Here is a 14,099-nt window from a genome sequence, read left to right as displayed (position 1 = left end):
AGGATTCTCCATACTGATTTCCAAAGTGGATGTACTCATTCACAGTCCCGCCTACAATATATGACTATACCTTTTTCCTCACAACCTCAACAGCATGTATTATTATTTATATTTTTGATGATTATCATTCTAATTGGACTGTAGTTTTGATTTGCATTTCCATGAATGCTAAGGATATTGAACATTTTTTTTTCATATAGTTTTTGGCCATTTGCATTTCTTCATTTGAAAAAATGTCTTTTAATTAATTTTTTAAATTAATTTTTAATTAATTTTTGTCTATTGATTGGGTTGTTCGATTTTGGGGTTTGGTGTTTTTTGAGTTCTATCTATATTCTGCATAATAAACTCCTATTTGAAGAATAGCTAGAAATATTTTCTTCTCTCTTTTTGTTCTTAATTGTTTCTTTTGCTGTGCAGAAGTTTTTTTAATTTGACGCAATTCCATTTATTGATTGTTGGTCTTATATATTGATCTACATTTTCATTTCATTGTTGTGATATATTTTAACATAAATTGCCTTTAAACCAATATTTGCTTACTGATTTGGGTTCAATGTATGTGGTAGGACCACTTCATAGGTAATGTGTTTTCTACTGAGAGACATAAACTGTCCAATTGTCTTTCATTTCGTGATGTAAACCATGCTGTGGGGTTTGACTCTGTGAGAGGCAAAGGCAATCTGAAAGCTAGGTTTGGCCAAGCTGGGCTGCCAGTTCCCTCACCCATTCTATGGGATCACTGAACCAGCTTCTTTTATTCAACTTCCAACAATCGTTTGCTGTTACATTTTCTGTAAGGACCCTTTAATCTCTAAAGTTCTGTCACTCATATTATGCAAGAACTAAGAACTAATTTATACAGGCATTTAGCCTAACACATGACGAATTAAAGTGTTTGATAAGTGCTGGGTTTGACCATTATCATTTCACTCATAGTGGTATTAATAAATATCTTCTGAAATCCCAAGAGTAACATGGCCCACTACTTCTGTCTTCCTCCTTTTGTGCATTTAAAACCCTTGTTTTCAATACAACTTCTTTCAAAACAACCAACAACAAATGTAAAAATGTGCAAAGACTTTGAAAAGACATTTCTACAAAGAAGTGAACAATTAGCTCATGAGAATAAGTTCAACATCAAATCAAAACCACAATAAGATAAAACCTCATCCTCATCAGGATAGCTATTTTATACACCCAGAAAACATCATGAGTTGGTGAGAATATAGAGAAATTGGACCCTGTGTACTGCAAGTAAGAACTTGAAATGATATAACCACTATGGAACAAGGTGCAATAAGTTTTTCCTAAAATTAAACATTATATGTTTAATTTTGGGAATTTCATTTCTATGTATTTACCCCAAAGTATGAACAGTGGGAACTCAAAGAGATATTTATATACCCAACTTCATAGCAGCATCAATCACAATAATCAAAAGGTAGAAAACAATCCAAGCATCCCTGGATGAAGTAATAGATGAACAAATACAGCACATGAGCAAAGACTGTCATTCAGCTTCGAAAAGGAAGAAAGTCCTGTAACATTCCACAATATGGGTTAATCATAAAGCTATTAAGCTAAGTTAAACAGACCACTCACAAAAAGGCAAATAGTGTATGATTTTAGTTAATTAACACATCTAGTGTTTGTGGAAACAGAATGTAGAATGGTGGTTTTCAGTGGCTGAAGAATGGGGAATGAGGAGTTAGTGATTAATGGGTACAGTGTTTCCATTTAAGAAAAAGAAAATGTTCTAAAGGTGGGTAGTAGTTATGGGGGCACAACAATGTGAAAGTAACTAATGCTACTGAATTATATAATTAAAAATGGCTAAAATGTTCAATTTCATGTTATGTGTATTTTAAAACCATTTTTTTTTAAGAAAGCTCTTTTCTTTTCCCATAAGGACTCTCCATCACAAGATACTATGGCTCTCACCTCAGATTTGAAAAAACAATCACAACTGAAAGAGGTGGCAGGGATCCCCCTGCAGAGTACCACTGTAGACAACTGGAGCCAGATCCAGAACTTTGAGGCCAAGCCGGACGATCTTCTCATTTGTACTTACCCTAAAGCAGGTGATTGTGGGGCAGGGAAACAGCAGAGACCTCACCCTGCTAAGTCAGAAAGGCTATTTCCACATCAGCCAGAATTCCCCAGGATGGAAGACGTGCTCCTTGCTGTTCTAGGAGGGGGCTTAGGCTTGGATGGCTGGCATCCCTGGATTCCCGGAAGGGGCGCAGCATAGCAGTGCTGGAGGCCCCACCTACTGTGCTCAGCCATGCCCTGCTCTTGGGTGATTGTGAGCTTTTCCTTTGCTGCTCCACTCAGAATAGAGACCCAAAGTCTGTCCCACATGGACGTCCATCTCTCATGGCAAACAGGATCCTGGACCCAGAGGAGTTTGAAGCCAATAACAATCTCCATGTCCCTTCATCCTTTTCCTCAGGAAACTTCAAGAAGATTATCTAATAGTTTTCTGCTTCTTGTCTTTCTCTTCTGACCCTCAGGGACAACATGGATTCAGGAAATTGTGGACATGATTGAACAGGATGCAGATGTGGAGAAGTGTCAGCGAGCCATCATCCAACACCGCCACCCTTTCATTGAGTGGGCTCGGCCTCCCCAGCCCTCAGGTGAGTCCCTCTGGTGAGCTCCAGAGAGTTCACAGATACACACACACACACACACAGAGAGAGAGAGAGAGAGAGAGAGATGCTTCCCAAAGCTGAGCATTACAGAGATCCATGTAATAGAAACTCGGGAACACAGATAAATAGAGCTATGAGAATGAAGCAATGCAGCTCTAGCATGGAAATCTGGAATTCTCAGAAAACCGTTGATGGTGCTCTAACAAACCTTTCCAAATGCTTTAAGAAATGAAGTTCCTGGTCTGATTGATATGCAGAAGAGCTTGTAACCTTGTCCAGGTGTATCTCCAAGCCAGGATACCCTTGAGGTCCTTCTGGATCTAAGTTCCTATGTAGGTGACACTGGCTTTGCAATCCAATGCCTGATGTTCTCCATCTCTTAATTATCTGTGGGGTGCTGACCCCCTATACAGGCTAACCTCTGTTTGCCTAACTGGGATTCATTCCATGTGCAATCAAGATCTTCCATTTTTCTTTGTCTCTGATTCTGACTCCACAGTAGGGTAAATCTAGACAACTGGGGTTCAAATTCTGGCTATGTCACTTATCCCATGACTTTTACCAAGTTACTTAACCTGTCTCTACAATTTACTCAGCCACAAAATAACCACAGAATTTAGCACCTACCTCAATTAGTAGTGAGGATTAACTGAGTTAATATATATAAAAAGCTTGAAACAGTGCCTGTCCGGGTGTATCATTGTAAAGTATTATTGCCAGCTACCTCTCCAGGATAAATCACTTGCCCCAGGGTGCCATCTGGTCCTTGGACCAACCAAGCCCAACTTTTGATCTTGTTTCTACACCCTGCCCCAGTCACCATTGCTTAATCTCTGACAATTGGGGAGATTAAAGAGACAGAAAATCCTGAGCAAGATTTCTAATGAGGTTTCTTGCCAGTGGGGAGCACAATGTCCCATCACTAAGTCAGAAAAAAACAAGACAGAGCCTCCCTCAGGTCATCCCAGCAGCTGTAGAATTTTTAAGAAGCATGGTAACCAATCACCCAGTTTGGCATGTCATATGGAAGCCAAGATGGTTCTTTATGAATCAAGGTGCCCTGAGTCCAAGGAGGAACAAACAGTCTCAGGTTTTCTTTTCTTCCCAGCCACTGACAGATGAATACTCAGTGGAGACTCATCCATGCAGTGGTTTTATTTCAGGATAGACAGTCTTTGCCCATAGAGGTGAGGTGTGCCCCTGAGAGGAGGAGGGTAGCTGATGACATCGACTTACACATGTGAGTCAAGGGTCAAAACCTCTGGAGTGGATGGGCACCACTGGGCAATGAATGAGCTAGTCAGTCTCCTTCCTAAGGTCCCTTCCACCCTCTGACCAAATCCCAGGTACAAAGACATTTCACACCAAAAGCACAGAGTCTAACAGGAATACATTTGGAAAGACTGAGGAAATGTTCATGCATGTGGGTGTGCGAACAACATATAGGTGAAATCTAGGAGTAAGCCACTCAGTTCAACACTCACTACAGGCCCTGGACTGCTCATAAGACATCTGGCATTCACTGGCCCTCAATAAGTTATGGTTCCATGGAAGAGAAAAATGCAGACAATATGTATGTCACAGTCAGTGGGTGAGTCAGAGGTTAGCGTGGAGTGCTACGGGCAGAATGAGGGGAGCATGGCCAAACTGCACTCCTGGAGGGGACCAGAATGATCAGCTGTTACTGTCCTTGTTGACTATTGCCTCTCTCTTCTGCCAGACCACAAGCCCCTTGAAGGCAAGAATTATTTAACTATTAGCTATTTAACTTTGTACTCCCTGGGGCTATTTCCGCAATGCAAGCTGGACTATTTCTCTCATAAGACACATGGTATATGGCTCAAATCCCAGGGCTAGGACCTCAGTGCAGAGGATGAAGGCCAAAAATGACTGACTCCATGTGTCCCCTGCTCCCTGCAAGTGAGATGAAAATGGGTTCCATAGCCTCAACAGAGATGCAAGCAAGAGAGAAGACGCATGTCCTCTACACAGGGGGCCTGCAGCAGTGGGACCCATGTGAACACAGGGGCAGAGTCTGAGCAGGAGACCAGAGAGGAGCTGAGGAAAGGCAGGGCAAGTTTGAGAATCCTTACTGAGAAGTATGAATTTAATGGCCTCTAAAAGTGGCTTTCCAACTTTCTTTTTGGTACTAGAATGCTCTCTTATTTAAAGAAAATAATGTTGGAACCACATGATCCACAATGTCACTTTTAGACAGATATCCAAAAGAATTGAAAACAGGGACTCAGACAGAGTTTACAGCAGCACTAGTCACAATAGCCAAGAGAAGCAAGCACAAAGAAAACGTAGTACATACATGCAATGGAACACAATGCTGATGTATGCTGTAACATGAAGAACACCGAAGACGTGTTAAGTGAAATAAGCCAAACGAAAAAGGACACATACTGTGATCCCACTTATATGAATACTTACAGTAGTCAAATACAAAGAGACAGAGAGCAGAATTGTGATTGCCAGAGACTTGGAGAAGAATTGTGGAGTTAGTGTTAAAGGGCACAGAGATTCAGTTTGGGAAAATAAAAAAGTTCAGGAAATGTATAATTATACACCAATGCAAACATACTTAAAGTCACTGAAATGTATACTTAGAAATGGTATAGATGGGGTTCGGAGTATAGCTTAGTGGTAGAACATGTGCTTAGCATGCCCGAGTCCTGGGTTCAGTCCAAGGCACACACACAAAAAGGTTAAGATGGTTGTTATGTGAAATTGTGATACCAGTTTCTTAAAACTTAATTGGAGATCCCCATAAATAAAATTGAGATGATCAGAATGTTAGTGTTAATGCTAATGCTAAAGTGAAAGTTTGGGGAGAAAATGTGGAAGAGCTGTGGAGATGAGAGATCATGCCAAGCTTCCAAAAAGAACTGTTCCTCAATTGGAGTGGCTCAAAAGCAGCCATGATTTGAAAGTACTAGGTCTGCATGCTTCAAGTTGTCCATAACACGGATGTCAGCTCCAGACCTGGCCCCTCCCTGTTCCAGGGCTCAGTTCTCATTCTCTTTCCTGGGACCTAGCAGAGAGACTCCCTCCTCCTCAGGGCCAGTAGAACAGCCATTCCCATAACACTTAAAGATTGCCCAGGAGCCTGGTTGACAGCAATGGAGGGAAGTTGGCATCCAGAACAACACTCCCAGCACCACACTTTTAGAAGGCAAAATATAGTTTACAGGTGTGCCCAGAACAAAGGACAAGAGACACAGGGAGGCATCTTCTCCACAGTTTCCTTCCCGATGAGGCCCATCCTTGAAAAACAGGCACTGAGAGAAGAGGGCTTAGCTCCTCAGTCAGCTGAGGGCACTTTGATTACAGGCTTACAACAGGAGACCTGATCCCCTGCCAGTCCTCACACCATGCCAGCAAAATGGGAGTTTGTGTGGAAGCCACTTCTAAGTGTAACTCCCTGCTGCACATTTAAAGTAACATGTTATTTTATGTCATTTCTTATTTCTTTATTTTAGAAATACCCTCCCTCAGCAATCAGCATTCTTGACCCTTCATGGAGAGGGATCTTCACCCATCATATACAAGAGGTCCAAATTCAACTGTGTCACCTAAGCACATCAATTCACTCCAGATCTTTGGAGCAATTTTGATTTTCAGCACTGACTCCTTTGGCTCTCCACTGGCAATTTACCTGAGCCTCTGATTGCTACACTAGAGTTGAAACTCCTTAGAGAGAAGATGTTTGCTTTATTTGTTGTCCTTTCCCCAAAACCTCAGTTCAACACAATATTGCATACAGCAAGTACCCAATAATGGTATAAATGAAAGAGTAGAAATCAAGACTTACATGCCAGGAAATATCTATGGTTTTAGAGTTGGAAAAAGTGATGGGCATAGGCCAGTCACATGGGGTTGGCTCTAGCTGGCTGGAAGGTGACAGCCCTGCTCTCTGGTCCTGATGGGCTCCATTTCAACAGGATACAGTCGTCCATCTCCTTGTCTTTGAAGTAATGAAGTAGCTTAACTTGAAGCTCCCTTATAGCCATCATGTTGTCATTCTTCAGAATGAAAGTAATATCAGTAATATGACTGTGAGATCCCCAAAGAAAGCCAAGAAGCAAGCAGAGAGATAAGTGCATAATGAAACATTCCGGACAGAGCCTGAGACATAAGTCCCCACACAGTGCTTACACCATACAGATGTGTCCTCTTGAATTATTTTAAAGGTGTGGAAAAAGCCAATGCGATGCCTGCTCCACGGATACTAAGGACTCACCTTCCTACTCAGTTATTGCCACCATCTTTCTGGGAAAACAACTGCAAGGTAGGATCAGTTCAGCCACCTGGTGGCAGGAGGAGAGGAAGCCCACCCAGAGTGAGGCCTCCAGACCCCGGTTCAGAACTTCCTCCTCCATATCTTTACCTCTCCTCTACTTCTGAAGGGTTGACAGCTTCTCAACAGTAAGGGAAAATGCAAGATTCTATGTTCAGTGAACAGTTTCAACAAGGATGTTCCCGTGAACAGTTTTAACACGACGTGAAGGCAGAAGCTGTACTGAATTTCTAGAGAGAATAAGACATGGGGAGGCGTGAGGATCCACTGCTCTGAAGAGCAAGGCTTGCTGTGAAAGGAAGAGTGAGAACAGGGGGCCACAGTTTGGGCCATTGAGAGAGGGAAAGGGGAATAAAATAAAAGCCTTGCAGATTTTTCAAAAGGGAAAGTTGATGAACAGATGGAGCAATGAATGCTCTTGAGTAGGCACTTGGCCACAGCCTGAGCTCCTTGTTTTATTCATTCTGGTACTTTATTTATCATCTACATCAGTGCCTGTTAGATTTCTGTCACAACATAGGGCAGTAAAACATGCCTGCTGATCTACAAAAGATGAGAACTGTGTAACCAAAGGGAGTCAAGAGCACAAATTGAATATGGGGCACTGTTTTCTCAGCAGTGGAAATAGATGGGAATGACTAAGAAGGCAATTTCAGGATGGCAGGGGTGCAGGTGGGGGCACTCACATCAAATACAATGGCTTCCTTTTGGAAAATCTGGGTAAGGAGTGAGAACTTCTGTTTCCAGGATGATGTTTTGTATACAAAAACATTTGTATACCACCAATGAATGCTGCAGGACATAGCAGAATTTCCTTTTTAAATGTACAACTGAGATGGGTTTAAAAGTAAGGAAAGTCCCTAAGTTCTAAAAATGAAGAGGGAAATAAAACTCAGAGAAGTAAATTAGGCCTGGATCTGTCTGGGGAAATTTGATGACCTGGATAACCCAACAACTTAAATTTTGATGGCTGCAAAGGCACAAGGCCAAAGCCAAGGATATAAGGAACCAGAAGAATAAGGAGAATAACTGGGATACTGAAAGGTTGAATCCTCAATGGTGGGTGGAGAAGATGAAGGAGAACCCAGGGAGCCTGTCTTGAGCCTGCTCTTAGCTCCCCTGAGAATGTGTTCCCACTGTCCTCCTCTCTCAAAACTTTGAGATTCAAATTGGCCTTCCTTATGCTGTTTAAGAAAATACAATAAGTCAAATCAGCATATAATAACTGTCAGTGTTCACAGGAGGCCTGGCAGGCACATACATGGTCTGGAAGAATACAGTTTCTGTCCAGGCCCCACAAGATACCCACCTGAGCTCACCACCCCACATTACAAAATACAGAATTAGCCAAGATACTGAGATTGAGATAGAGATGATAGATAGATAGACAGATAACAAGCGGCAGAGTTAGACCTCAAGAACGTTACTTAACAATTTATCACCTATAGAAATAAAAGAAGAGGTCTGGGAAGTAGTAGGGTGTTTTCCTAGCATACAAAGTTCTCGTTTCATTTACAGCACTGGAAAGAAAAAAAGAGAGAGAGAGACAAAGAGAGAAAGAAGAAAAAAGGGAAGGAGGAAGGAAGGAAGAATAGGTTGTACAAAGAAATGAAAGATTGAATCAAAATTAAAATACAGGTATAAGATATAATTAGAAACAGAACTATTAAAGAAATATATGTCAGTTATTGAAATTTAAAACCCAAGAATAGGCTAATATGCAGTATAAATACAGATGAATATCAAATTCATGAACTTGGAGAGGGGATGCAGAGAGATGAGATAACAATATGTACAAGAGCCATTATTGTAGTTTCTGCAGGATGGGGACAGGAGACGCAAGGAGGCAGGCTTCGAGTTGGGTGGTTTGAACAATTTCAGCAGACTCTGGGGCATAGGGCTGTGTCTAATTGTCAGGTACCTGCCCTGTGTTGAGTGGGCAGGTGGATAGTGGTTCAGAGTATGAGAGCTTCATAAAGGAGGAGGTGGAACAGTGAGCTCTGGATTGGTTGGCTGCATATTTACTAGACCTTGGAATGAGCCACTCCTAGAAAGGATACTCCCTCTAAAAACAGAAAGGTTCCAAAATGTCCAAGTATCAGAATAGAGAATATAAAAGATGGTTTGATATGAATAAATATAGCACTACTGATATTTTGAGCCAGATAATTCTTTCATGTGGGTGGGAGCAGAAGGACTCTCCTATGTATTTTTTTATTAATTTTTAAAATTTATATATAAAGCAGAACACATTACAATTCATATTACACATACAGAGCACAATTTTTCATATCTCTGGTTGTATACAAAGTATATTCAAACCAATTTGTGTCTTCATACCTGCACTTTGGATAATGATGACCATCACATTCCACCATCATTTCTAACCCTGTGCCCCCTCCCTTCCCCTCCCATCCCTCTGCCCTATCTAGAGTTCGTCTATTCCTCCTATGCTCCCCCTCCGTACCCCACTATGAGTCAGCCTCCTTATATCAGAGAAAACATTCAGCATTTGTTTTGGGGGGATTTAACATTATCTCCTCCAACTCTATCCATTTACCTGCAAATGCGATGATTTTATTCTCTTTTATTGCTGAGAAAATTCCATGGTGTCTAAGTGCCACATTTTTTTTTTCATCCATTCATCTACTGAAGGGCATCTAGGTTGGTTCCACAATTTAGCTATTGTGAGTTGTGCTGCTATAAATATTGATGTGGCTGTGTCCCTGTAATATGCTGTTTTTAAATCCTTTGGGTATAGACTGAGGAGAGGAATAGTTAGGTCAAATGGTGGTTCCATTCCCAATTTTCCAAGGAATATCCATATTGCTTTCCATATTGGCTGCACCAGTTTGCAGTCCCACCAGCAGTGTATGAGTGTACCATTTTCCCCACATCCTCACCAACACTTATTGTTGTTTGTCTTCATAATGGCTGCCATTCTGATTGGCATGACATGAAATCTTAGTTTTGTCTCCTGTGTATGGTAGAGTGATGTACAGCATTCCCGACCTTTACTCACTAGAAGCCAGCATCACTGTCCCAGCGTCACAACTAAAAATGTCTCTGGTGATTGATAAATGTCTTCTGGTGGAAAATATCATCCCTGATTATGAACCACTGTTTTACGGTGAAAATCAGCACAGCACCGAAATTACTGTTCATGGGTCCTGGGTGGATAGTTGAGAGGCCACTTTGGGGGCTGATACAATCAATGTGAATTTACCTACCTCACTCATTTTATAATAATGAGACAAAAGTTGGTTAAATGAAAAGTTAGGAAGAGGAAGATTTGAATTTGAGGTCAAAGTGACACATAAAAGGATGCTTTGTAGGGGCAGAGCTGAAGTGACTAGAGATAGAAATAATAAAGTTGGAGAGGCCAGAAGGAAGATAGTAACTCTTTTCTTGTTCCACAGTCCAGACCCTAACCATGAAGCTATCCTGTTTCACTAGGAAACCAAGATGAGTTTGTCAGAAGGCTCATCCACATGCATGTGGCATTTTTTAGTCACACGACAGGTCATACTTTCTAAAGGAGGATTTAGCTCCCTGCCACCCGTGGGGATCAGGTTAGCTAATTAAAGACTTAATAGGACCAGGTTGGAAACAGAGTATAATTGGCAAAGATACAAGGAGAGTGGTGAGAGGTTACAAAGCCACACAGCCAGCTCCGAAGTGCTAAACAGGTGTGTGTAGATATCCTCAGGAAGACTCAACCCAGGTGAACTTTGTGAAAATCCATTTCTATACCATTTTTCATCCATCTGTCTCCTTACCCTAAAGTTCCTTTATGTAGCTCGAAATGCCAAAGACTGTATGGTTTCCTACTACCATTTCCAAAGGATGAATCAAGTGCTACCTGACCCTGGAACCTGGGAAGAATATTTTGAAACCTTCATTGATGGAAAAGGTAAAAGAAAATGCTTCATGTACCTGTATTCCCATTCTAGTGAGACTGATTCAAGAGAATCAGACATAACATTTGATTCTCTAGAAGTTTATGTGCCTCTTTAGGTAAGTCCTGCCGTGGATGGGGACCAGGTAGAGCAGCTTGGCTGCTTTTCCACTATAGACCCACAGCCCTCAGTAAATATCTTCCACCTGATTAGAAAGTCTTTATTCTGGGTCACAGGTTCTGTTAAGGCACCCTCATTCCAAAGGGATTGCTGTCTCAGTGAGGGTACGCATGTTTGTGCATCCTCAACAGGAAGACACTTTGGGTAACATGTTTGGACAAATAACCCCAAGCCTGTCCCAGTCCACATGACCATCAAAATCAAACAGATTAGGACTCTTAGGAGGTATCTGATGCAGAATTTGTCCCCTTTACACTTCAAATCAACAAAATCCTGACCCTCAGAAGGTTCTGTGCCATTTCTATGCAGACTGCTCTTTGTGTCTGTTACAGTGGGTTGGGGCTCCTGGTTTGACCATGTGAAAGGATGGTGGCAGAAGAAAGACAGATATCAGGTTCTCTTCCTCTTCTATGAGGACATAAAGAAGGTGAGTAAAGAACCACTTAGACCCAGGGCCAGAGAAACTTGAAGCTATGCAGGGCTGTACTTCTGAGAAAGAATCATGGCTTTCTGAAACTCATCCATTCCATTCCTATGTCACCCTCACACAGGACCCAAAACATGAAATTCAGAAAGTGGCACAGTTCATGGGAAAGAACTTGGGTGAAACCGTGCTAGATAAAATTGTCCAAGAGACATCATTTGAGAAAATGAAGGAAAATCCCATGACAAATCGTTCTACAGTTCCCAAATCTATCCTGGACCAGTCCATTTCCCCCTTCATGAGAAAAGGTTTGTGGGGCTTGTCACAAATGCTTAGCCTGCCTGGTAACATTGACAAAAAGATACTGGGTTTCACTAATTCCAAAGCAATGTATTGACTATTCATGATACCTGGTTCTAAAAAAGCTAGGTACTTGAACCTGTTGTAGTAGACAAAGCTCTGTGAATAGCAAAGGAAATGCAACCTTGTCAATGAATAAAGGCAGGAGCAACTATTGATCAAGAATTCACAGAGACTCCTGGACCTACCTAATGATCTGGGACCTAAGCAGCAGGAGGTCACAACTCTTTGCTCTATGAATCCACCACTTAAAAGGCTCAGCTATTGTCTACATTATGCATATCTTCGGTCATGACCCATTTCCTCTCTCTTTGCCCATTGTAACTTTAACTTACATTATAGTTTCTTCTGTCTCAATATCTGCTCAGACCTCGGTCATGACCATGTCAAACCTGCCCTACATCATGATTTTCAACTGTAACTACTGCTGAGAACTGCCTCCTCTTGGTATTTTTTGCTTCTAATTCTTAAAAGAGGGATTCTAATTGGCCCAGCATATATTTTTCAAGGGAAAAAAACTTCATCACTTTTATGTAAGAAATAATCCATTAAAATTATAGAAAGTTAAATCAATTCAATATTATCTCTTTAAAGAAAATCTCCTCCAAATGCTACCACCCCAAAGTTCTTCTGCTCTCTGTTTTATAAGCATAGACTTTTATTTTTCACAACAGTGGAACTATGGTTCACATACTATTTTGTAATGTCTTTTCTTCTTCCTTTTATTTTTTGGTAGGCAACTGAAATTATTTCATTGCCCTTTCCAATCTAAAAGAGTACTCAATGCTTCTGAAACAAATCAAATGATTCCATTTCTTTTCAAATAGCTGATGGTGATTTTGCAAATAGCCCTTCTTTAGGCCCTTACATATCTACCTTTCTATACACACTCTTCCTTTTTTCTCATACAAACACAGAGATATGTATACCATATGTAGTTATCCTATACAAATTTGCCCACCAGAATATGAAACATCTCTTCAGGGCAAGGCATATAGATCCAAGCCCCTCACTGATTTTAGGAGTCCTCTGTTATATCAAAGTGGCATAATAAGCATTCATAATTCACCCATCTGTTTTTCTAGTGATAGGGAAGTTATCATTGCCTTCAGTTTCCATCTTTATGAATAATGTCACAATGAAAATTTTTGTGCATAGTTCTTATTTCCTGATACTTTTCTGTTACATAATTTTTCAGAAGAGACATTGGTAGAACAAAGAACATTTTCTAATATAAAATTATTTTAATCACTGCTTAGTGAAAAATAGTATCTCCTTCTAACTATTTTCAAATTCTTTTATGTTGATATATAATCTAAATACAAAAATGCTCAGATCTTAAGCATACAGTTTAACATACTTTGATATATATGTAGCCATACAACCAGCACCCCAATCAAGATATCATTTTCATAACTCCAAAAGGGACCCTCTCATATCCTGTTTTTATCAATATGTACCTGCAGAGACAACTGCTATTCTAATCTCTATCCTGTAGATTGATTTTACTTGTTCTTGGATGTCATACATATGGAATCACGCAGTACACTTTTTTATGTCTGGGGCCTTTGGTCAACATAACATCTTGAGATTTCTTCATGTGGTGTATTTCCATAGTGCATTTGTTTTTATGTCTGTGTAGTGCCACTGTGTGACTCTACCATAGGTGGGCTGGGTCATTCTGGGTCACCAGCTCCTGGTACCAGTCATGATTAGATTTAGAAGCCCATCCTACTGCACTGAGCCTCAGAGGGCTGCTTCCCATAGCAGATAGCTGCAGATGGAATGGAGTTCATTGAGGGATAACTGGGTGAGTCAGGCTACTGACAGGCCAAGCCTAATGTGGGTGCCCCACTGATTAACTTGGGTCCACTCAGTCTGTCCATAAGAGAATGACAACTCCTATCTGGTTTCCATCTTCTAGGAACTGTGGGGGATTGGAAAAACCATTTCACTGTGGCCCAGAATGAAAAGTTTGATGAAATATATAGGGAGAAGATGAAAGGAATCACTATAAACTTCTGCATGGAACTCTGAGGAGGTAGTAAATAAAAAGTTGGAAGACAAGAACACAAACGCTGTCTTCAATCCTCAGCCACAGCCAGATGAATCTCTGAAAGCACATTGGAAATGTTTATGATTGTGGTGCAAACCATCTCTGTAATTATGAACAATATGTCACAGCTTTGCAAAAAGGATCATGCCTAATGCCTATTTTCTCCTCTATTTTTTCCAAACTAAGAATAAGACATCTTAATAAACTAGGTAAAATATAA

The 14,099-nt window shown here is 40.8% G+C and overlaps 1 protein-coding gene across 2 annotated transcripts in view; it reads left to right on the top strand.

The window, feature by feature from the left end:
- The window catches only part of LOC124105108 (sulfotransferase 1C2), a 17,345-nt gene extending 3,246 nt beyond the window's left edge, over window positions 1-14,099 (top strand). For both annotated transcript variants that reach the window (XM_046462174.2, XM_046462175.2), the window contains 7 exons: window positions 1,913-2,084; window positions 2,517-2,642; window positions 6,854-6,951; window positions 10,747-10,873; window positions 11,372-11,466; window positions 11,591-11,771; window positions 13,748-14,099. In XM_046462174.2, coding sequence (XP_046318130.1) covers window positions 1,934-2,084; window positions 2,517-2,642; window positions 6,854-6,951; window positions 10,747-10,873; window positions 11,372-11,466; window positions 11,591-11,771; window positions 13,748-13,860 — 891 coding nt within the window. In that variant the 5' untranslated portion in view covers window positions 1,913-1,933 and the 3' untranslated portion in view covers window positions 13,861-14,099. The remainder of the gene's footprint in view (window positions 1-1,912; window positions 2,085-2,516; window positions 2,643-6,853; window positions 6,952-10,746; window positions 10,874-11,371; window positions 11,467-11,590; window positions 11,772-13,747) is intronic.

This window comes from Marmota monax, unplaced genomic scaffold, assembly GCF_021218885.2.
Source record: "Marmota monax isolate L192 unplaced genomic scaffold, Marmota_monax_Labrador192_F-V1.1 WCK01_AAM20220418_F8-fsc00769, whole genome shotgun sequence".
NCBI lineage: Eukaryota > Metazoa > Chordata > Mammalia > Rodentia > Sciuridae > Marmota > Marmota monax.
Note: the sequence above shows the minus strand (reverse complement) of the source record. Positions and strands in the feature narration are given on the sequence as shown.